The following is a 21516-nucleotide window of genomic DNA, read 5'->3' as shown; positions in this document are numbered from 1 at the left end:
GCCCGGCTGTGCTGGCGAAAATATGCTATCGACCTTGGCTCTGGCTTCTAGAAGCTTAGCCTCCAGCCCGGGTGGGTGGTTCCCGTGAATTCTTCTCAAAGGGGCGTGGGAGTCGAAGTAGGTTCTCCTTGTGTCTGTGCCATTGCTCTCTCTCTCTCTCTCTCTCTCTCTCTCTCTCTCTCTCGTTTTCGTGGTTTTCTGGGCAATTTGCTCCAGCATTCGTCCTTCAGAACGACCGTTTGCTTCTTGTGTGGCACCGTTCGGATTTGGCCTGAAATGATGATGGAATTGGTGAATCTCTTGGCGAGTACCGGGTCGGTATGAGTGGTACTGGCTCGATACTAGGAAACGAGGGATCATGGAGTAATGATCTTGGAGCTATGTTAAACTTGAACTTCAAAACGAAGAGAGATGCTGACTTCAAAATCGATCGATACCTCAAATGAAATGAACGCTTTTTTGACGAACAGACCAGGAGGTGCAAAGATCTGAGTAAATGATGGTCGCGTATGGACGGCTCGACTTGGAGCAAATGTGCGACCAAAAATTCGTTGGCACGCTGAGGAATTTCGTGGTAGGTCGAGAATTTCGCCTTGTGGTTGAAATGGGAAGGAACGCGGAAGGTATCCTGAGCGTGAAGCGTGGAGGCTTGATTTTTTTTCCTTTAGAAGAGAGCGGCCAGGCAGAAGAAAATGAGGGAACTCAGGTACGTACCTATCTGGGTGCCTTACTGTCTTAGGGACTGAAGGTACCGACTTACCTGCCTCTGCCTGCCTTCATCCGGCGGGGGCATCTTGAGTCTCGGACGCAAACCTCATGACATCTCAGGGAAGTGCATCGAACTGCCCATCCAAAGTGAAAAAGCACGCCTGTATTTCCGATTCATGACCTTTGTGCAAGAGTAGTGTCCTACCATCTAACACCGATGATAATGGCCGTAGCATTTCCTGTCTCGAGGACACAATAGCATCCATCCTCTTGGACGTCAGTCTTATGCAAAAGATGGGCATTGCAGGCTTCACAACGTTGTAAATTGCAAAGTCGGAGTGACATGAGTGAACTAGCCCTCAAAGAAGAGGCATCGGGTGCGTAAGTCACTTTAGGATATTTAATCTCTGTTTTTCGCTATCTGGTAACTATAAGCAATCGTCGACGAGAGCCTTTCCTCGATGATCGAAGAATGGGCCGATCGCCATCTTGATTGACTTATCAGAGAGTGTCTAGGATCGCCATCTTTTGGCAACTATTGGATTAGGGACAAATAGGAATTATAAGCAATCGTCGACGAGAGCCTTTCCTCGATGGTCGAAGAATGGGCCGATCGCCATCTTGATTTACTCATCAGACTGCCCCGGAACTTCAAAACCTCGTTCGTGCCGTGACGAATCCACTGGGAAGCCTCCCTCAGAAAGCCAAGGGTAGACTGAACCGCCGTTATGCGATGACACAACTGAACCACCCCCCGAATACTGGCAACATCCAACTCTCTTGTCTCGGCAGGGTCGCCCAACTAGGGGTTGTAAATGTCGTCGTTGACGAACAAAGCGCTGTTTGTTCTGTCATTCGTTCGGTCGCTCGCTCGGTCGTTGTTGTCGTTGGTGGCATGTTCGTCAAGGAACACCTGGTGGTTGGTCTTCATCATTTTCAGAGGCTCTTCAAAGACAGCACTGAAAATGTCGCCCATCAGGGCTACTACGTGCGAGTAGGCTTCCTCCGTAATGAGTGCGGCTCCATCGTAACCGATCGTATCTGCTAGCTTTCCGAGGACATTGAAGTCCGGCGCGGGCGGCATCCTTGTTTTGCCATTGTTCGTAGCTGCCACCCTAGAAGTAAGATGGGCCATCACCTTCTTGAACGTATCGAGCATTCTGTCAATCTCATTGTTGTCGTACTCCATCCATTCGGTCGAAGTGCGGGACTGGGACTCTGACCGGGCATGGCTGCTAGCCGGCTCCCGTCCTTGGAAGTCCAATCCGCGTAGAAAGTACATCGCTGTTCGGAGGTCTTGGCTCGTCGGCATGGCTTCTTCTGGCAATATCTGCGCAAGAACCCAGAGAACTCGTCCAAGCTGGTTGTAGCGGATGGACATGTCAGCTGGAGAGCTGACCAACAGGGTCGACAACTGTTGGAGGAATTCCGCGTTGATGATTGCCGCATTGGGGTGATCGAAGGTCCGGGGCCAGAGAGTCTAGAATAACAGGGCTTTATTAGCAAGTCATTTGGAATCTTGAGGGAGACTGTTACCTTTATTTCATGCAGCGCTGACTCTGCATGCTCCATGGAGATGACCTCCTTCTCAAACAGGAGCTTGCAAATGTGCCGCTTGCTTTCAAAAAGAGGGTTATCCTCTCCCAAACGAACTACATAGTTCTTGAGCTTTTCCGCGGCACTCTGCGCTTCCTGCTGCGTCGGAGCTGAATCGATCGCGTTCATCATCTGCCTCAACTGGCGAAGGATAACGTCTTTGTTCGTCGGCAAGATGGCAGACGCCCTGTCGCCGGCGCCGCTCTGGCTGCTTCTGCCGGTGATCTCGTCATCGCCTTTTCCGGCGGACTGGTAGGGGGTCGATAAGTCGTCCATCGTGAAAGTGACCTGAGGTGGGCGTCAGAGGACGTAATAACGAGAAAAACACCTATGTCTCTTACCTCGCCTTGATCTCTATGGTATTTTGAATAGAGCCAATGCGCAAGAAGTTCTAGAGCACTATGTAGGCAGACTCAGAGGGGAGGAAAGTTCTCCCAGATTGTTTCGGGAGACACGAAAAGCGTGTCTATCGTCCAGGAAGCGATGAGGGCAGCGCAATAGAGCAAGTGACATGTAGCAAGCTCAATATTCAGGTTGTGGTGGTGTTGCGAAATGGAAGAAGCGAAAATCTCGAATGGGTTGCCTCAATGGGAGGAGAAAAACAGCTTGCGGCGGCGGACGGGCGGGGCAAATGGAGAGAGACAAAGGTGAAATAATGTCTGCAGGCTGCCAAATTTTCAACAATTCGGGGAGTAGCAAAGAAGTGCCCCAACTGGTCTTGCCTTTCAACTGAGGTAGAGTGAATACGAGGCTCTCTCGGGGACAACCTACTTGACACCCGTACGTTTGGTTCCCATCACACCTCAGCAGACTAGCTACCTTACTATTCACCAGAGGCACCGACTAACATTCTTTGGTTCTGCGTTTGTGGTTTTGTTTAAACTGAAAACTCTGACTTTTCCACCAATTCAAGGGAGCTGAAAGCTAGCAAATTATTCTGGATTTCTGATCCTCTATTGCAGTTTTACAAATGAAACAACTCAATGAGCACCTACGACAAGGCCCATGTTAAGGTGAGCTGCACCTGGGTCCATCAATCAAAATGGCCAGCACGTCTGCTACGCACTTGATAACAGTGGATTACTGTATCCTTGGTCTTTTTTTACTCTGCGATATAACATATGGCAGATATTCCCAGAAGCATTGCCATACCTCTCGACAAGTCTTGAATCCACACTTGTCATGAACAAATGTTGAATTTGCTTGACGGAAAGTAGTCGTTCACATTCCTGCTCTTGCAGCGCCCCATTCCTGATCTCATGACACCTCCATTTCTGTGACGTTGGTGCGAGTCGTTTTTGCGTGCTGATGCACTCGGCCACGATTGTTGCTTGTCCAAGCGAGCTTCTCCTTTCTCTTTCGGGCGCGGTATGCCTCCAGACTGATGGCTTTCTCTTTGTCTTCGAAGGCTCGCGAATTGACCTTCATCTTGGCCAAAGTCCTGTCGCGGCGATTGGCGTTGTAGGACTCCAGCTCTGCTTCTGACATGTTGAAGTCACCGAGCGGCTTCTCCAGGAAGGCCGTGTGCGTGCAAAGCGGCTCCCAGGATACCTCGTCTCTCGTTCACGGAAGCATGGTCTCCCAGAGGACATCCATGTCGCCCGCCTGCCCGCGAAGAAGACAAATGTCATTGTTGCCTTAATCGCAATGGCTCTGACACGGGCCAGGGGAGCTTGGCCATGAGGACCTCGTACATGTTGTTAGCAAACTTGAGCGGAGGCTGGCGACGTCTCCCAGCGAAGGAAACGGACGTTATAACGGCCTTAACAGTTACAACAGCGGAAACGACGGCAGAGACGACGACAGAGACGACGACAGAGACGACGACAGAGACGACGACAGAGACGACGACAGAGACGACGACAGAGACGACGACAGAGACGACGACAGAGCCGACGACAGAGATGACTATAGAAACGACGGCGGCAAATAATGACGATAGGCGACGACGACGACATACGACGACCGCCGGGAGGCTTCTCCATGAATGCCGTGTGGGTGCACAGCGGCTCCCATGCCACCTGCTCTCGGCGCCAGGGCAACATGTCCTCCCACAAAACGTCCATCGCGCAAGTCCGGCCAGCGAAAAACACGAACGTCAACACTGCCTCAACGGCAAGAAGTCGAACTCTGGCGCGGGGGACGTGGGCGGCTGACGGCAGATTGTGCCAGCAAAGTAACCCTGATGTGTGCGTGCAAAGAGGTTGCCAAGAAACCTCGTGTCTTGTCCATGGGAACATGTCGTCCAAGAGAACGTCCATCTTGCAGGGCCTGCCGGCGAAGAACACGAAGGCCATCGTGGCCTTGACTGCGACGATCCTCAGCCGCGCAATGGGGGCTTGACCAGGCTTGGGCCTCGCGCACCAGCACAACAACCCGGCATGGCTGATAGAGTATCCCTCTTGGAGGGCTTTGAGGACAAGTTGGGGAAGGAGTGTCTCCCTCTTGTAATTGCGTAGCCGAGTTACAACACCGTGGTCGGCATTGGTTCCTGACCCGACGTAAAGCCTCGCTGGGTGATTGGCCTTCTCCATAAGGAGTGTGTAGACGCCCCAAACCGGATTGCTCTTGTTGGGTTTGGGGAGTGTGCGGAAGAAGTAGAGAGTGGGCGGGTGCTTGGCCATGAGGACGTCATACATGCGGCGAACTTGAGCGGATGCTGCCCACAGATGGATTCGAAGGCTTGAATGTTAGGAGCGAAGTGGCTTTTGAAAATGGGGTAGATATACCACGCTGGGGTGCTCGCAGAAAGTGCACACCAGGTGTAGGAAAGCTGTGTGTGCGCTGCTACGAACATTTTGTCCCACAACACGTCCATCTGGCAACGTCTCCCAGAGATGACGACAGAGACGACGACAGAGATGACGATAGAGACGACGGCAGACGACGACGAAAGACGATAACAGAGATAGCGACAGAGACGGCGACCAATCTGATCCTGGCCTAGGGAACGTGGGCGGCTGACGGGAGATCGTGCCAGTAGAGTACACCCGAATGACTGATGGTATGATCCTTGATGGCCTTCCGGACAAGCTGTGGGATGTTGCTGCCATCGACCTTTTCGTAAGCCTTCAGGCGGCTATACACGCCCAAGATTGCGTCGGTTCTAGACCCAACATAAAGCATAGCCGGGCAGCCAACCTTCTCTAAAACAAGAGAGTAAACACCCCAAATGGGCTTGTCGCTGCGGGCCGGAGAAGAAATCAGACGGAAAAAGTCGAGCGAGGGGCGCGCATCGTCCTGAAGGACGCGGAGGAAGTGGTCAGCAAAGAAAAGAGGGTGGTCGTCGCACAGAGATTCCAACACGCCGTCCTCTGCGCCTAGAATGGCCTTAAACACAGGGTTCAAATACCAGTCTGGGGCATCTGGCGCGACGGCGCAGTAGGTCATGCCGTCGACGATCTCGCGCAGCTCTTCGAGGTCCTCCATCTTGCTTTGGCGAGCTGGATGATGCTAGTTGTCCTGGGCCCAATTGGAGGAAAGCGGAGACAACTGACGCGAGGCGAGTCGAGCCCATGGTCGGAATGGTACGGACGACGACGGGGGAAGACGACGGGGGGCGAAGAGTAAAGAACTGGTACCAGCCAGAGGGGTTCGACGATGCCATGGTGACGTCGATGTGGTCCAAAGTCCTCTCAGTTATGACAGGGTAAAGCTCAACTGCAATCGTTAGTAGAAGCACCCAGAATGTTTTGCTAGGTCTTTGTTACCTCGCATGGGAGAGAGAGAGACTTCTGTCCGATGTCCGTCTGGATCAAAGGTCACCACTGAGGGTGGATGAAGTGTTTCTGGTGGTCGTAGTCTCAATCATCTGATAGGAGGAAGACTTCTGGCAGCCCTAGTGTAGACCAAGGGGAACAGCTGAGGGCGGGCAAACTGCTGATGGTCGTCGTGCCCTTGATCGTAGGGAGGACACCTGGAGCAAGCCATGCCTCATGGCGATGATGTCCGAGGAGAAACGAGTGGAAATAGAAAGCACGACAGATGTGAGAAAGAGCTCACCATGGATGGAAGACTTCGGAGGAAGTCTCTATGTGCGAAGGGTATACCTCGTTGAGAAAGAGCACCTGGCCCATATTAGATCTGCCCAGCATCGGCATTGGGAAATATGAAAGGCGCCCAAGTGGGAAAGAGTATCCCGATCAATAGTGTCGGTCACACAAAAGATGAACTCAGTTGCAGAAAAGGAAGGTTGTGTCATACGTACCTGCCTTACCTAGGTAGGTGGACGAGAAAGGCAAGGCAGTCACAGACTGAGCTTGGGTCATTCCGATGCGGATGAGTACCAATTCTCGCCGCACTGTTTCAATCTCTTTCAAACATTTACGACTTTAGATTTGAGAGTCATGATATTGAAGGACAAAAGGAATCGAGGGCGTTAATTGAGTCTTGAGCTCTATTTTACAAGTGGTTCGACTGGAGATCCTTCCCCCAGATCGCGTCCCCTGGTGCTTCCCTCGGACCGGCGCAAACCCTCGAGATTTCCTCACGCCTCTAGAGGAACAAAAAACTTCGGTATAGACAGCTACATCAACCCCCCCTGCGCTCCCAGTCGGACCATTTATTATGTCAGGTGAGACTTAAATTTAGCCCAGGAAGCTCTTGGTGAAGTTGGTGATGACCTCCTTGAGGCGGGCCTCAAGGTCCTTGCTGAGGGCACCCTCCTTGTCAATGGTGGCGAGAACGTCAGACTCGTTGGTCTTGAGGTGAGCAAGGAAATCGGCCTCCCACTGGAGAATCTTGCCGACGGGGACGTTGTCAAGGTGACCGTTGACACCGGCGAAGATGAGGGGAACCATCTCGTTGACGGCCATGGGGGAGTACTGCTTCTGCTTGAGGAGCTCGGTCAACTGTAGATGTGTCAGCTCAATGATCATCTCATGTGTATCAGATTACAACTTACGCGTTCACCTCTGCTGAGGGTCTGCTTGGTGGAAGCATCAAGATCGGAACCAAACTGAGCGAAGGCAGCGACCTCACGGTACTGGGCCAAGAAGAGCTTCAGGGAACCAGCGACTTGCTTCATGGCCTTAAGCTGGGCGGCGGAACCGACGCGAGAGACGGAAAGACCGACGTTAATGGCAGGACGGACACCCTTGTAGAAGAGCTCGGACTCCAAGAAGATCTGACCGTCGGTAATGGAAATGACGTTGGTGGGAATGTAGGCAGACACGTCACCACCCTGGGTCTCAATGACGGGCAGGGCAGTCATGGAACCACCACCGAGCTTGTCGTTCATCTTGGCGGCACGCTCCAGAAGACGGGAGTGCAGGTAGAAGACATCGCCAGGGTAGGCCTCGCGGCCAGGGGGGCGACGGAGCAGCAAAGACATTTGGCGGTACGCAACAGCTTGCTTACTGAGGTCATCAAAGATAATCAAGGAATGCATACCGTTGTCGCGAAAATATTCACCCATAGAAGCCTAGAGTTGATATTGATTAGCAAAAGATCATCTTGTTGTTTGTAGATGGTGTTGGTGGTGTTGATAGTTGATGATAGACCGGGGCGGGACGGCGACGGGACGGACCCGGAAAAGTGGGACCGGACAGCGGAGAAAGAGAGTGTGGTGGGGGACGAGGGTGGGGGACGACAACAGTGACGACGACGGCAAGGACGACGACAGCGACGAAGAGGATGGCAGGTACGAAGGGGGTATGCGCAATGACGGAAGGTGCTGCTAAGGCAGGTGCGACAATGGCAGGTGCGGTTGGGAGGTACTTACACCGGTGAAGGGAGCAATGTACTGGAGGGGAGCGGCCTCAGAGGCAGTGGCGGCAACGACGATGGAGTACTTCATGGCGTCGTTCTCCTCGAGGGTCTTGACGAGCTGGGCAACGGTGGAACGCTTCTGGCCGACGGCGACGTAGACGCAGTAGAGCTTCTTGGTCTCGTCGTTGGAGTTGTTCCAGCGCTTCTGGTTGAGCATGGCGTCGAGGGCGACGGCAGTCTTTCCGGTCTGACGGTCACCAATGATCAACTCACGCTGACCACGGCCGATGGGAACCATGGCGTCGATGGACTTGAGACCAGTCTGGACCGGCTGGTTGACGGACTTGCGGGGCAGAATGCCGGGGGCCTTGAGCTGAGCACGGCGCTTCTCCTTGGCGTTGAGGGGGCCCTTGCCGTCAATGGGGTTACCGAGGGCATCGACGACACGGCCGAGCAGCTCGGGACCGACGGGAACATCGACCTATGGTTCATGATTAGTTGCCGTCCGGATCGGCGGCAAGAAGTGGTCCGACTCACAATCTCTCCGGTACGCTTGACGGTCTCGCCCTCCTTGACCAGACGGTCAGAACCGAAGAGCACAACACCGACCTGGCCGGCCTCGAGGTTCATGCACATGCCCTTGACGCCAGAGGCGAACCTGTACAGCCGTTAGACGCGGGGATACCGGAAGGCGCATAAAGGGCGCTAAACATACTCGACAAGCTCCTCAGCCTGGACGTTGGCCATACCGTGAACACGGGCGATACCATCACTGTTTTCCAATTGTCGTCAGCAACAAAAAACTTTTTTTCCCTGCGCCGGCTACGTTGACACGCGAGTCCTCGTGCAAGCTGATGATGCATTGAAGCTTTTCCGATGGGTGCTCGCGATGCCGAGATGTGCCGCCTAAACGTACCCGACGGAAAGGACGCGGCCGGTCTCGGCGAGACCAGCCTCCTCCTGGACACCACGAATTCTCTGCTCGAGGATGGAAGAAACCTCGGTCGGGGAAGCCTTAGCATCGGCGTATGAACGGGTCTGCATCGACGTGGCGTTGAAGACGGCGGGTGCGGCATTTCGGGCCTGAGGGTGAAAAACAGGTTAGCCGAAGCCCGAAAATGTTATGGGCTTCCCCCCCAAAAACAAGACGCAGGGTCAAGGGAGCTTGATGAAAAGCTCTTCCACAACACCACCATGCGTTCCGCGACGCCAAAAAAGCTCGCCGGGGTGTAATTGGACATGGCGGAACCGATTGATGATGTTTTTGGATGGCATTGACGTCGTTTCGGGGATGGGGAGGTTGACGGATTGTTGAGGGTGGGTTGGACTTACGGCAGCGACTCTGCCAGCGGCAGAGACGGCGCCGACAGCGCGCGTCGACTGGCGGAGGGCGTTGCGGAACATATTAGGAGATCTTTGACACTGTCTAGATCGAAGGAGAATCAATTGCAACGGATGCAATTGAGTGGAGGGGAGATTGGGGTTGATGAAGGTGCCTTTGAAGGAGTGCAAATCGAGTCTTTTTTGGAAGAGGCCCAGTGGAGGGAAAAGAGAGTGAGGAATGGGTGGACCCGGAGCTCTGCTGTCGGGCCAATCACGGCGGCCCGTCGAGTTTTGCCTCAGTCCAACCCGAGATCACCCTAACAATTTCCGACGAACAGCACGTAGCCCCGTAACCCCGTGAAATGCCTTAAAACGCCTTGAGAGCGTTGATTACATAATACAGCCAGCGCTGAAGCGCCCGCCTTTCAGTGCTGAAGCCCCCCGGAAGAGATTGCTGATGGATCTCATCCCAACCGAAAAAAAATGTGTCAATCTGGCTTTCCAGCGCGCGATCGTGCCCGTTGCCCACTGCCCATTGAGTTTGCGACAAGGTCCAATTGCGATGTCTGCTCGGTCCCCGAGCTCAAATGGCCCCGGTCAACCAACATCTAACCTTCCATGTCGAGATGGCTTCATGGTGCCAGCATTCATCTTATAAATCTGCATGCATGCTATGTCGTTAGTCTAGCTTCCCGGTCACTCCCCTCCTTCCCCGGCCTCGCAGGCGAAGCTCTCCACTGTGGCATTCCCACCCAACCTCTCGTCACCCTCCCTTGAGGGATGCTTTCGCGTGCACTCGTTGAGAACCTGGAGGTCAATGGCCATGCATCCGCTGTGGGACGTGTCTCCGGCCGGCCGGGAACACCGAGCCTGACCGCCTCGGAGGAATGCAGAAAACCGAACAACCTGCGCATCATTCTGCCTGCTGTAACGGCCCGTCATCACCTCACGAATATACCCAGCATCGGCACGCGACAATATTTTCCCGTCGCGCACGAAGGCATGGGGTCTGTTGCCGTCATTTTTTTTGTTGGTTTGATATCTCCACAACGTTCACTGGCAGTCGCTCGCGGAGATCTGACAATGCAAGGAATCGACTAGCTTTATTGAGCTATGGGCAAACTAGCTAAACCACCAACGCCAGAAGCTGCTTCAACAGCTTGTCATCACTAAGAGGGTATACTACGCATTGTCATCACATCAAAAAGAAGGTGTTGATAAGCCGGCATGGGCGCCGGTCGGTCTCTGAGGCCGCAGCAAGACTGAATTTTCCTCAAGTCAAGCTTTGTTGTCTGACGATAACAACTGCTGGAAAGTACATGCCTTTTGTTCCATGTCCCGTTTTCGCCAATGTCCGTAAACCCAAGCCGTCCCGAGGTACTTTTTTTTTTTGATCGTTGCAGAAAGAAGGGATTAGAGCATTTATCGGACAATGCCGTCGAAGCGCTGCTTGAACCACTTGACGGTCTCCTCGCGCTTGATCTTGTGGCCAGAGCCGATGCGGCCCTTGCAGCGGCGGCGGGTGGCGACGCGCTCACCCTTGCGGGTCATGCAGACGTAGAAGTCCATGCCGTAGATACCGATGGAGGGGTCGTACTTGATACCAAGATCGATGTGCTCGCTGATACCGAAGCCGAAGTTGCCAGTCTCGGAGAAGTTGCGCTTGCGCAGCTCGTACTCCTTGACCTTGAGGCCACGCTCAAGAATCTCCTCAGCCTGCATCAAGTCAGTCTCCTGATCTCCCATGTCTGTGGTTTCTCCATGTTCGAAATCGTACCTTGGGGCCACGGACGGTGACGTGGACAGCAATCTTTTCGTTACGGCGGATACCGAAGGTACGGACGGTGTAACGGGCCTTGCCTGTGGAATTGGTCAATCAATTGTCGCATTCGATGAAGGACTTCGTGAGAACTTACTGTAGACAGGAGTCTGACCGGAAAGCTGCTCCAAAACCTTGGCGGCACGGGTAAGTCTGTCACCAGACTCGCCGACTGTGAATTTCAATGTTAGCGAAAGTTTGTCGGAAACGAGGCAGCGCCTGGAGCGTACCGGAAATGTTGAGCACGAGCTTTCGGATGTGCAGCTCGCGCATGGGGTTCTGGGCCTTCTCGGACATTTTGGCGGTTAGTACGTCGACGACGGTTTGGCGTGGTGATGAGTCGGTATCGCGGGATGTCGAAAAGGAAAATCGAAAAAAAAGGTAGACTTGAGTAGTTTGTGGGATGGGTTTTTGCAGCCCTGGGTGCACGGTTGGCGACGACCCCACCTGAGCCGCTAACGCCCAAAGCAGGACTAGCGCATTCCCGGCGCAATCGACCGCCGGGGTTTACCCGAGTGGCATTGGCCTCAGTTCAGCCTTCCGCAGCCTCCTCCACCGAAATTTGTCGATAGAACGGGCATACCCACTCTGACCTTGCCAGAAGCTCTGCCAACCGCAAGCATCCAAGGTCGCGTCGAAGTCTCCCAGGCCTCGCTACAAAACAAGATCAATTTTTTGAAAGATCTCGAGAAGCTGCGCAAGTAGCATCTCAAACACACATCAGCCAAGATGTCGAACAAACAGGGCAAGATGGTTAGTAGCTCTTCACCTTCTTTTCCAAAGCTTCAAGGTTGACAATACAGGCTGACACGATATGATCTCTCTAGGCCGGTTACGTACGTATCGATCCGCGATCTTCTCAGCCGCCGACGGCTCGACCTCGCACCGGACTTGCTAACATGCTTCATAGATCAACTACCGGATGAGAGTCACTCTCAACGATGGCCGCCAGATGACCGGACAGATGCTTGCTTTCGACAAGGTGTGCACTCCCAGGCCCCTGAATCGCGTGTCAATGACGTCGCTGACAGTGTCTACAGCACATGAACCTCGTTCTCGCCGATACTGAGGAGTTCCGACGCGTCAAGATCAGGCAAAACAAGCCTGCTGCCCCTGGAAGCTCTGGCTCGAGCCAGACGATCGAAAAGGAGGAGAAGCGCACGCTCGGTTTGACCATCGTCCGTGGCGCCCACATCGTGTCGCTGTCCGTTGAGTCGGAGCCTCCCGCAGACCCCAGTGCCAGGCTTGGAAAGAGTGCGCCGGGAGGAATCTCGTCGACTCTTGCTGCTGGTCCTGGTGTCGCGAGACCTGCTGGCAGAGGTGCTGCCCCTGTCCCCCCTTCTCTGGCCGTACGTACACTCCCAAAGTCTGCTCCTGCTGAAAGCTGCTAATCAGAAACACAGGGCCCTGCTGCTGGTGTTGGAGGCGGCGCTCCCCCCGGCTTCCCTGGTTTCCCTGGTGCTCCGCCGTTTGGTGGACGTGGAGGTGAGTACCCAACACGGTTTAATCCTCGATCCAGCTTCTCACACATTGCAGCTCCTCCTCCAGGCTTCCCCGGCGGTTTCCCGCCCCCGGGCTTCCCTCAGAACGCGCCCTTCCCTCCTCCGGGCTTCAACCCCGGCCCCCCTGGTGGAGCTCCTGGCTTCAACCCTCCTCCCCGAAGATAAGCTACGAACAGTTATTTCGGCGCCTCGCATGCTTTAAAGTTGGAGGTTGGTTCACGGATACCATTGGCGTTTGGGGATGAATGTCGAGATTACAAACAAGAGGGTGCAACAAGCATGTTGACAAAGCGCCCCTGAACAAACCACGAGGTCAGCCTGCCCGTCTATAAGTTGGATTGCGGAGAGATCATGGCTGCACGAGTTTGATCAAAAGTGTTTCTCGGTGGTGGAACGGCTGACTTGCACATATGAAGTCATGGAGCCTCTGTCTCGAGTTGCAGTATAGACTGAACTGGAGAATCAAAATACTTCATCGCAAAGTAACTCATGTGTTGTCCTGTAGACCCTTCGACAGTCCTGATGATGTAAGATTAAGCAAACAGTTCTGCGGTAGTCCGGCTTTCGATGTGCTTCATACACCGCTTCAAGCTGCATCGAAAAGCCTTTGTTGCCAAACTGGTGCTGCGCATGAAACCGAGCGGAGACGCCTGCAAAACCAACTTATCGTATGTGTCGACGTATGGAAACCTGCATGGTCACCGGCCTGCTGCAGGTGTGATGGCGATCTGCCCCTTCAATTGGGTCAAGTCATGGCTGGCAAACAACAACTGGGAGGTGAGGACGTCGATGCTGCGACAGACAATGGGCAGGTAAGGTAGGTGCTTGGAGAAGCTCTTTCTTCCATGACCCTGAACCTCCAGGCACCTCAGGCAACACTTGAGAAGTGCAGGCAAGAGGCAAGCGCTTCCTCCTTCTGACACGCAGTCGGAAGGAGCTCCAGCGGGGTAGTTTCCTGACATGAAAAGCTCTCTCTGCTGAATATAATTCTGGTCGACCCAACCTCAACCCGATTCATCCCAGCTTCACTCATACCAGGCTGTTGTCTCCGTTCTCCTTCTACCAGAAGCTCTGTCTGGGCATCCTTCCCGTTCCCTGCTACTCACGCTCTCCTTACCAAGACAAACCCACTAAGCAGCCTCCGGCCCGCTTCCTGCCCGTCTCACCACCAATATCTACTCTGCTCTCGAAGCAAAGAGCAGTCCCAAATATTCACCATGGGTCGTTGGGGATATCGTAAGTTTCCGTCTTTCTCTCGATGTTTTGCAGCCATACCGATAATCCTGATAGGCGTCTTCGAGGGCGACAACGACATTGACGTTGCCTGTGCAATCAAGTGCCCCTACGGAACGGGGAAGGACAATGACCTTCGCCTGGTGCAAATGGTTAACCAGACCGACATGATGGCCCCTCCTGAAGTCCGGGAATTCTACAAGACCTCTGAGTACCGCGAGGAGTTGGACGCAATCATCATGTCAACCCGCGAGAAGCTGGACACGGGCCTGGGCGACCAACTTTTCACCACGTACCGTGCTCTTGAGCACGAAGATCAGGGCAAGTATCGGGTTATCATCGTTGGTGCGTTGATGATGCGTGCCGGCGCCCGCATCCGTCAGGCCGATCTTGATCATCTGCGGGAGCTGGCTGAGGGTTTCGCTGGCAGGCATGGCTACGTGTCGCCCATTGCTGAGGATGGCTTCCGTCATGTTGGAAAGGTCCAGTTCCTCGCCGCGCTGGATCATTATGAGGCGGGCACCCCGCGTGACTTTGGCGAGCCCTGGTGCGTTCATCATCTGGACGAACTACTTTGGAACATTCTAATTCGTGTGTGTAGCTGCTTCCAGTGCGGAAAGATCAAGGCGGACATCGGACAAGCGCCCAAGAAGTGCGGCAAGTGTGGCAGAGCCTGGTTCTGCAACGTCGTAAGTTTCCAGACCACTTTGGCACCTTCGTTTTCTCTAATAGTTCCCTAGGAGTGCCAGAAGGCCGCTTGGAAAACCCACAAGCCCGTCTGCAAGACCCTTGAGCAGTGTCGATTTGTCAATGTTTAAGGATAGGAGGGCTACGTTGCTGAGCTGATGAAAGATATGGCATGCACACGAGAAACCGACGGGAGTCTTATCTGAGATCTTAAGGAACAATTGCTTTAAGACCCCTGGAGATCTGAGTCTTTTCTCTCGATTATCTTCGTAGTCATCGATGATTAATGAACGATGGAGACAAAACACTATCATCAGATCCTCTAAACATGCCTATGATACAAATACTTCGGTTGTTTGCGAACCCCATGTTCACTGTCAGATTAGCAATCCTGCGTGACAAGTAATGGGTATGCTCGAGTGCTAGGCTCACGTGGCAAATGTGTAGCTTATCGTGAATACGATTGATGCCTGGCCTTTGAAACAACCACACGACTAAGCAGAACCACTCCCTGCGTATATGGGACCAGCAGGTCTCTCAGACACAGACCTGGAGCCAAGGAAACTGACACAGCGTGAGCCTTTGCTGTACGATTCCATCCCCTTCGAAAACTTGGCCCAGAGACCCAACAACGCGTCAATTTGAATAGCCGAAGATGGGCTGAGGAACGGGCTTATTGAAACTTTTGGTATCTAAATCTACCAAATGAAGCCTCGAGGGACCAGAAGTCATGATGTTGCCCCCAGGTATCGTTACATTCCTCTCCTGATGTCCCACGTGCCGTTGAATGCTCATGTGTGCCATTGCGATGAGTTGGTTATGGGAAGTGACTCTCTATCCTGGATGTTGCAGTCATAACAAGGAGCCGATGACAATACATGTCGCTACTTTCACTGTGGGCGGTGGAAACAAGGCCCATGGCCGCAGGTCAGGTCGTTATCGTTCGCAACAATCTGGTCAGGCCATCGGCTTCCGATGTACCCATACCGTGTGGAATTGGATTCTCGTAAGGGGAAGATCGTTGATCAAACGCACGTCAGAAAGAAAGCTGTGAATGAAAAGGGCTGGTGTGCGCTCTAATTAATGCCTCAATGCTTTGCTGTTGACATACGGATCTGGTGTGGAATGTGTGATATATACGCTACTTAACACCGCCATCAGGTATGGTGTCCAGCGACTATGGTATTATTGAGACGAATGTGCCTTTGTCACTCTCCATTTTCCACAATTTCTTCGTAGACAAGTACTAGTCTAACTACCGATTTTGCTGGCCCCATGCCGTAGTCCATGGTATCATTTGGTCAGAGATGTGACTGCCGCCGTTGCTGAGTATTGGGGCTTTGCGCCTCCTTATTGGCAATAACATGAGGGTGCCAAGTCGAAGGGCAAACGCCGCTGGGCCATACAGAACGTTACTTTCTCAATGGATATGAAGTCTCGACCAATGCTGTGGCAGGTCTCATCGTTGCTACACAGGACCTGAACCACGTTGACTTCAATGCTGTCTGCAGAGTTGACCCATCTCCAACATCGACTCAGTTAATGTTTGGCTCGTATTCAGTTTACATTGTCGGCCAACTCAGAACGACTACATCCCCAATCGAGTTCGACATTGAGACCGTAGGTGGCGTTTCCCGAATGTGGAAAGCTCGTGTGTATCGGGAGACCTTCAACTTCCCTCAACATTTGCCTCACCACCTTCTCTTGCTAACCCGTCGCGGGATAACGACGAAGCTCTGGCATTTCCTTGTTATTCAGCATGGAGACCCTAGACATGACTCCTGATCGATGACTTACTAGATACTGCGGGGTGTTCCCCTGGAGACCTGAGTATGTCGACAATGCTCTCTTGCGGGTATTACCTCATGTATCAAGCTTGTACTTGATATCCGAACGGCCTTCCTCAACTAAGCGCTTTCCTTGTCTCAAATACTTGTATTGCTATTGATCGATCCAGCGCACCTCTCGTCATAAGACCAATGTAACCACCTTGCCCATCGTCTCCTATGCTACACCTCCATCAACCCCCAAAAACTCCCTCGGACCACGAGCATTCTGTCGTTCAAACCACAGACCTAGCCTCAACTAGCTCCAAACAAGACACCCACCAAGCTAACGCCGGAACCCCTATCAAACGCTTCCCCTAGCCCGACCCCGAACGCCTCACGGGAGTCCGAGCACACACACACCACCCTTCCCATCACCAGAAAACGCCGCACCCGGCTCCTGAAGGGGCACGTCCCTTTCGGAGCCGGAGCAGCAGACATTCGCGCAAGTCAGGACTGCATGTCTTCAAGGCTCTCGGACCTTAGGCCAAGTCTCGACATCTTAGCACATGTCACCTCAAAGGCCCGCCCCAATCAGGGACGATGGCACGCTCTAGACGACGGTTGGATGTTGTCTGTAGATCTCCACGCCGATTGAAATCGCGCCCCTGGAGCTAGGCATCTTGGTCCATCTTAGACAAATCAAACCCTTCCAATCGGATGGCCTCGAGATGGGATTTGCAAGGGTCCGCGTTGTCGGACTGCTCCAACGTCGTCCCACTAACACCGAACCGTCATCTCAAAGAGGGCACCCCTCCGTGAATCCGCCTCATCGAGTTTGTCCACATCAGACTTCACGACAGTCGAGGCCGTTCTGCGATGATGAATGTTGACGGAATACTCCAGCGTCGTCCTACTAACAACAAGAGATATCCGCAAGAGACGTGGTATTACCGGCGGCCATCAAGCGCGGCTTTCCAAACCATCTATTCGAAGCGTCCGTACGCGAATGACAACCGCTCAAGGCCAGAACTGTACAATAAATGAAGACACCATCTTCTCTAATCAGATATCACACCATCAAGAATCTATCCAAATCTCAACGTGCATGAACCTGCAAGACATTTAGATGGACTTTCCGTCATCAGTAGCCAGCGCTAGCCAGTGCTAAACATCGAACGACATGTCCCATGCAAGGCACGACGCCGCCCCCTCTCTAAAAAAACAAACCACCTCCAAGACATGGAACCTAACAAAATTGGCTGCAACCCTCCCGCATGGCGAGCGTCGACCAAGACCAACAAAAACCTCTCACTATCCGGCCGCATCATCCGTCAAAAAACCCACACCATCATATCCAGCCGCCGTCCAATCCGTCGTTACATCGCCCACCACCTCCAAGTTTTTTCCTTCTCATCAAATGTCTTGCGTCCGGTCTTGGCTGACCACCAACAACCACCACCAACAAAAAGCAAACTCGCCGCCCCCACCATCCGGAACCTCTCTCCCGCTGCGACGCCGTCATCCAACGGGGAGGGGCAGCAGCGGCCAACCAAGCAAGTGCGAGAAATCTAGACTAGCAAACTAGCAAGTAAACCACTCACTCCAGCAAAAAACGCAACCACTCCAAAATTACAGGCCACATGGCGTGCGGCGGGCGTCCGTTCCGTCGTGTAACCATGTTGCACTGGCCAGTCCAGCAAGGGCCAAGGATACCGTATCCGCGAGCCTCCTCCCCTCCTCGCTCCCCCAAGCTTCAAGGTCCATCCATCCCCCTTCCCCCATGTCGCCGCGGGCACAGCACCCAGTTACCACGCACGACACCCGGATCTCCACCCCCACCCAACCAGCGTCGCGGGAAGTTTCAACAAGGGGGTTCCCCGGCGTGCCGGTTTGCCAGGCCTTGCCTTGCCTTGCCCGCCCGTTGAACTGCTGTCCGCGTTCGTTCTCGATCGGAAAACCTTGCTTGGTGGCGGCGGGCGTGTTTTTCTTCCAGCGGATACCCTTGAGGCAACCCGCTGCGGCGCGGCGTTGACAGCTCAGCCTCCAAGATACACCTCTCTTGTTGGAGCCACGACTCGCCGGCCGACGCGGGGTTGGTTCGTCTATTTGGGCATGCGGGCTGCCTGACGGTGCTTAATTTGGGGCATACGAGAAAAAAATGTCCGTGGTTGGAAAACATCGGATTGTTGCGGCTATTTTTTGAGTGATTCCTTACCGGTGAAGCCGAGGGTCATCAGGTTTCATGACGTAGACATTGGGCGCCGCTCGAGCGCTGGGGACACGCATTCAATCACGCAAGGTATCTGAAGTAAGAAAGTGAGGGAACATGATGCTTTTTGATTCATTACGGACTGAGGTTCGCCAGCTATGTAGCAAAGTCCGAAGATACCAGTCCACCAATATCTCGCATGCCAACGGTGAGTCACGCTTGCATGACGCGCCTTCCCAGTCCACCACTACCATCCACGTAAAGTCCTGAGATTGGTGTCGAACAGAGAGCACCCGAACTCGTCACAGAGGAGTAACTTGTCTCTTTTGAGCTAAATGACGAAGCCGATGCCATGAATAAAAAAGACGACGCTCTCCATGTGGTATCATATCGAAGAAACCGAATCGCAATAGAATGTAAATCCTGACAAAGAAAAAGTGAAAGAATGAAGAATCGTTGATCATCTGTGGTCCGTCCCACTGCTGGTGTATGGCGTAAATCGGAAAAACAGTCGTAGCTGCAGGGTGGGTTGCTGCAGGCGCGTCAGGCGTGTAGCCTCACTGGTCATGACGAAAAGGTTTCTTCCTCATCGGTAAGTGTTTGAAGGGTCATGGGATCACGAAGGCGTCTGGCCTTGTGAATCGCCACGAGGTAGTCGACAAGCCCCTCGGCATCGGCGCGAAGAGACTCAAGCTCCTCCTTGGAGCATCCGGCCGCGGTGGAATCCTTGCCGGGGTAGCGATAAGCAGCAAAGACAATGCCGCGATCGTTGTGCAAGATGTCTTGAGAGCTTGAGCTGCGAGGGCTGGAGTTGGCTGAGCCTCTGCGTCCGACAGCAGTGTGGAAAGCGTGGCCGTAACCGCGAGCGAACTCGCCGTCCTTTGCGTCATCGCTGCGGTACTCCATCCATCCTTCGTGCTTCAGGATCTTGGCTTGAACATTGGCAGAAATGCGGAAAGGGCTGTTGAGGTTTGACAGTCCGTAAGCCGCGAGGAGGCGACCTGTCATGCCTGGCGCTGATTCCACGGCAAGACCCTCCATAGGTCCGAGGAGTGAGTTCCTCACGCTGGATGGCCGTGACGAGGACAGGTCCAGGGACGCCCGGTACGGCGATGACGGAAAATCGGATGCGTACTCAGGCCACAGGTTGACAATGTAGACAAGGTCGAAATTGTGCTTGGCGGCGATCTGAGCCACTTGAAGAGCTCCTTCCTTGGCAACGTCGTCGGCATAAATCGATGAGGTCCGCCTCGAGCGGGGAGCAGAAGATGTCGAAGCCGGGGTTGGAGGCGACGGAGGCGACCTGAGGGGGGCGGGGATGATCGGCGTGTCCGGAACTTCCTCCAATTCTGGCTCCTCCAAGATGTCGTCGTCGGAAAGGGCGAAAAAATCTCTAACGTCTCCTCCCTTGAGGATTTGGCTGGATGACGCAGCAGACCGATGGGACCTAGACTCGCGGGGGCGGCGTAATGATGTGGCCTTGTCTTCTCTCCGACGACGCGTCGCAGCGGCGACGGCCTTTCGCTTGGCCAGGCTCAGCTCTGCAGAATCTCTCGATGATCGCTTTTCGTGAACAGGCTTCATTTCGGGTGATGCGGCGGGGGTGGGCAAGTCGCTACTCATGGCCGACGAGGGCCGGCCGACCTGGGAGCTCTTTATGCTTGAGTCGTCTTCATGGTCGGAGGAGGGTGGGGTGTCAGCTCTCGGAGGTAGTATGACAGAGCTGTGGCGGTGCTCGGGGGAAACTTTATGCATTGCGGGTAGAGTTCTGGGCGACGACGTAGCGCAAGCGGGCGAAGCCGGCAGGCGGCCTGTGGGAGGAGCAGGAAAGTCGAAGCCGCGCAGACTTGCCACTGTCTGAGTTTCTCTGCGTTGATTAAGTGACATGGAGCGGGCTGGGAGGTTGAGGGTGGTTGCGCTCGAACTGCTCAAGTGAGAGATGTGGATTGAGACGCGCTCGGACTGGTTCTCCGGGAGACTTTGCGTGCGCCTTTCATTCTGCGAAGCTACTATGCGCTCATCTCTGGCTTTCATCCGAGAAACGCGGGGACGAATGAACGACGGCTGAGGAAAGCTGTGATCCAGGCTGGCGGTTTTGGGCCCCGTGTACTCGAAGGATGCTGGCGTGGTCTGGATCGTGAGGTCTTTTCTCTTAGAGAAGAGCCTCTCGAGGCGATCAAAACTATTAGGCATGGTGATTGAAGCCTGACACCAGTCGGCTTTTGATGTGTATCTATTAGTGTAAGTGTTGGTGAGTTGCTCTCGTTCTGGGAGGAAGAAGTGTATGCGACAAAGAAGCTGGGTTGACGCGGGGCGCACATACCAGTTAAGAATTATAAGTTAAGAGGAAGAGGTGATGGTGGGACGAGGAAGAGGAAATAAGAAAGGAGTAATCCGTGAGAGGGAGTTTGTGGTAGTCGAGGTGTGAGAGGGAAGGAGCGAGTAAGAGGCCTCGGCCGCAATGTTGGGACGCTGGCTGAGGTGAGGTCACGGTGAGACAAGAGCTCGGCGACCACGACGGAAGGCAGGAACACCCGGGCAGGAACGATTGCCGTCTAGGAAGGAGTCGGGCAAGAGCCGATTACGTGGAGTGAATCGAGTCTCACCGGATCGGCTGTGAGGAATCCAGAACACCAATGGTGACGCGAGGGGAGGAGGGTAATAAGGCGAAGTGCTGAGCACAAGACAAGCTGACTTGATCCTCCTCGCCTGCGCGACGTCGGTTGAGCGTGTTCGAGGGCGATGAGCCGAAGACGGGTGACACAGAGACCCTGATCGAGAAGGGCGCGGGGTGATTGGCCGCAGGACGTGTTTGTGCGATGAAGGTTGTATGACGACTCGGTGAGACAGTGGTCGAGGTGAGATGGATCGCAATATATATGAGAGGGGCCGTCTGCGTTCTGGCTTTGGATCGAGCGAAGTCTGGGTGGTGGCTCGCGTATAAGAAAAGGGAAAGGAGCC

The 21516-nt window shown here is 53.9% G+C and overlaps 8 protein-coding genes across 8 annotated transcripts; 2 read left to right on the top strand and 6 right to left on the bottom strand.

Annotated features, from left to right (window-relative positions):
- Nucleotides 1-1510: 1510 nt before the first annotated feature.
- Nucleotides 1511-2580, bottom strand: GCG54_00004916 (uncharacterized protein; the record flags this gene model as incomplete). Its single annotated transcript, XM_045404953.1, has 2 exons — nucleotides 1511-2188; nucleotides 2245-2580. The coding sequence occupies 2 exons, from the start codon at nucleotides 2578-2580 to the stop codon at nucleotides 1511-1513; spliced, it is 1014 nt and encodes a 337-aa protein (XP_045262896.1).
- A 981-nt stretch (nucleotides 2581-3561) lies between these two features.
- On the bottom strand, nucleotides 3562-4928 carry GCG54_00004915 (uncharacterized protein; the record flags this gene model as incomplete). The annotated part of the gene is given in 3 exon segments (XM_045404952.1): nucleotides 3562-3860; nucleotides 3872-3957; nucleotides 4309-4928. 3 exon segments carry the CDS (start codon nucleotides 4926-4928, stop codon nucleotides 3562-3564), a joined length of 1005 nt encoding a protein of 334 aa, XP_045262895.1.
- Nucleotides 4929-5247: 319 nt separating this feature from the next.
- On the bottom strand, nucleotides 5248-5733 carry GCG54_00004914 (uncharacterized protein; the record flags this gene model as incomplete). Its single annotated transcript, XM_045404951.1, has 1 exon — nucleotides 5248-5733. The coding sequence occupies one exon, from the start codon at nucleotides 5731-5733 to the stop codon at nucleotides 5248-5250; it is 486 nt and encodes a 161-aa protein (XP_045262894.1).
- Nucleotides 5734-6890: 1157 nt separating this feature from the next.
- GCG54_00004913 (ATP synthase subunit alpha) lies at nucleotides 6891-9507 on the bottom strand (the record flags this gene model as incomplete). Its single annotated transcript, XM_045404950.1, has 7 exons — nucleotides 6891-7154; nucleotides 7208-7726; nucleotides 8027-8494; nucleotides 8551-8671; nucleotides 8729-8785; nucleotides 8930-9096; nucleotides 9346-9507. Coding segments are annotated over 7 exons (1758 nt in total), but the record flags the coding sequence as incomplete, so codon positions are not given.
- A 1251-nt stretch (nucleotides 9508-10758) lies between these two features.
- Nucleotides 10759-11452, bottom strand: GCG54_00004912 (60S ribosomal protein L11; the record flags this gene model as incomplete). Its single annotated transcript, XM_045404949.1, has 4 exons — nucleotides 10759-11052; nucleotides 11114-11196; nucleotides 11253-11327; nucleotides 11386-11452. The coding sequence occupies 4 exons, from the start codon at nucleotides 11450-11452 to the stop codon at nucleotides 10759-10761; spliced, it is 519 nt and encodes a 172-aa protein (XP_045262892.1).
- Nucleotides 11453-11884: 432 nt separating this feature from the next.
- GCG54_00004911 (Small nuclear ribonucleoprotein-associated protein B') lies at nucleotides 11885-12822 on the top strand (the record flags this gene model as incomplete). The annotated part of the gene is made up of 6 exons (XM_045404948.1): nucleotides 11885-11908; nucleotides 11983-11991; nucleotides 12066-12137; nucleotides 12196-12504; nucleotides 12559-12640; nucleotides 12692-12822. 6 exons carry the CDS (start codon nucleotides 11885-11887, stop codon nucleotides 12820-12822), a joined length of 627 nt encoding a protein of 208 aa, XP_045262891.1.
- Nucleotides 12823-13874: 1052 nt separating this feature from the next.
- Nucleotides 13875-14708, top strand: GCG54_00004910 (uncharacterized protein; the record flags this gene model as incomplete). Its single annotated transcript, XM_045404947.1, has 3 exons — nucleotides 13875-13893; nucleotides 13948-14579; nucleotides 14631-14708. The coding sequence occupies 3 exons, from the start codon at nucleotides 13875-13877 to the stop codon at nucleotides 14706-14708; spliced, it is 729 nt and encodes a 242-aa protein (XP_045262890.1).
- A 4411-nt stretch (nucleotides 14709-19119) lies between these two features.
- GCG54_00004909 (uncharacterized protein) lies at nucleotides 19120-20748 on the bottom strand (the record flags this gene model as incomplete). The annotated part of the gene is made up of 1 exon (XM_045404946.1): nucleotides 19120-20748. One exon carries the CDS (start codon nucleotides 20746-20748, stop codon nucleotides 19120-19122), a length of 1629 nt encoding a protein of 542 aa, XP_045262889.1.
- Between the last annotated feature and the right edge of the window lie 768 nt (nucleotides 20749-21516).

Source organism: Colletotrichum gloeosporioides, assembly GCF_011800055.1.
Source record: "Colletotrichum gloeosporioides strain Lc1 chromosome Unknown consensus_54, whole genome shotgun sequence".
Taxonomy (NCBI): Eukaryota; Fungi; Ascomycota; class Sordariomycetes; order Glomerellales; family Glomerellaceae; genus Colletotrichum; species Colletotrichum gloeosporioides.
Note: the sequence above shows the minus strand (reverse complement) of the source record. Positions and strands in the feature narration are given on the sequence as shown.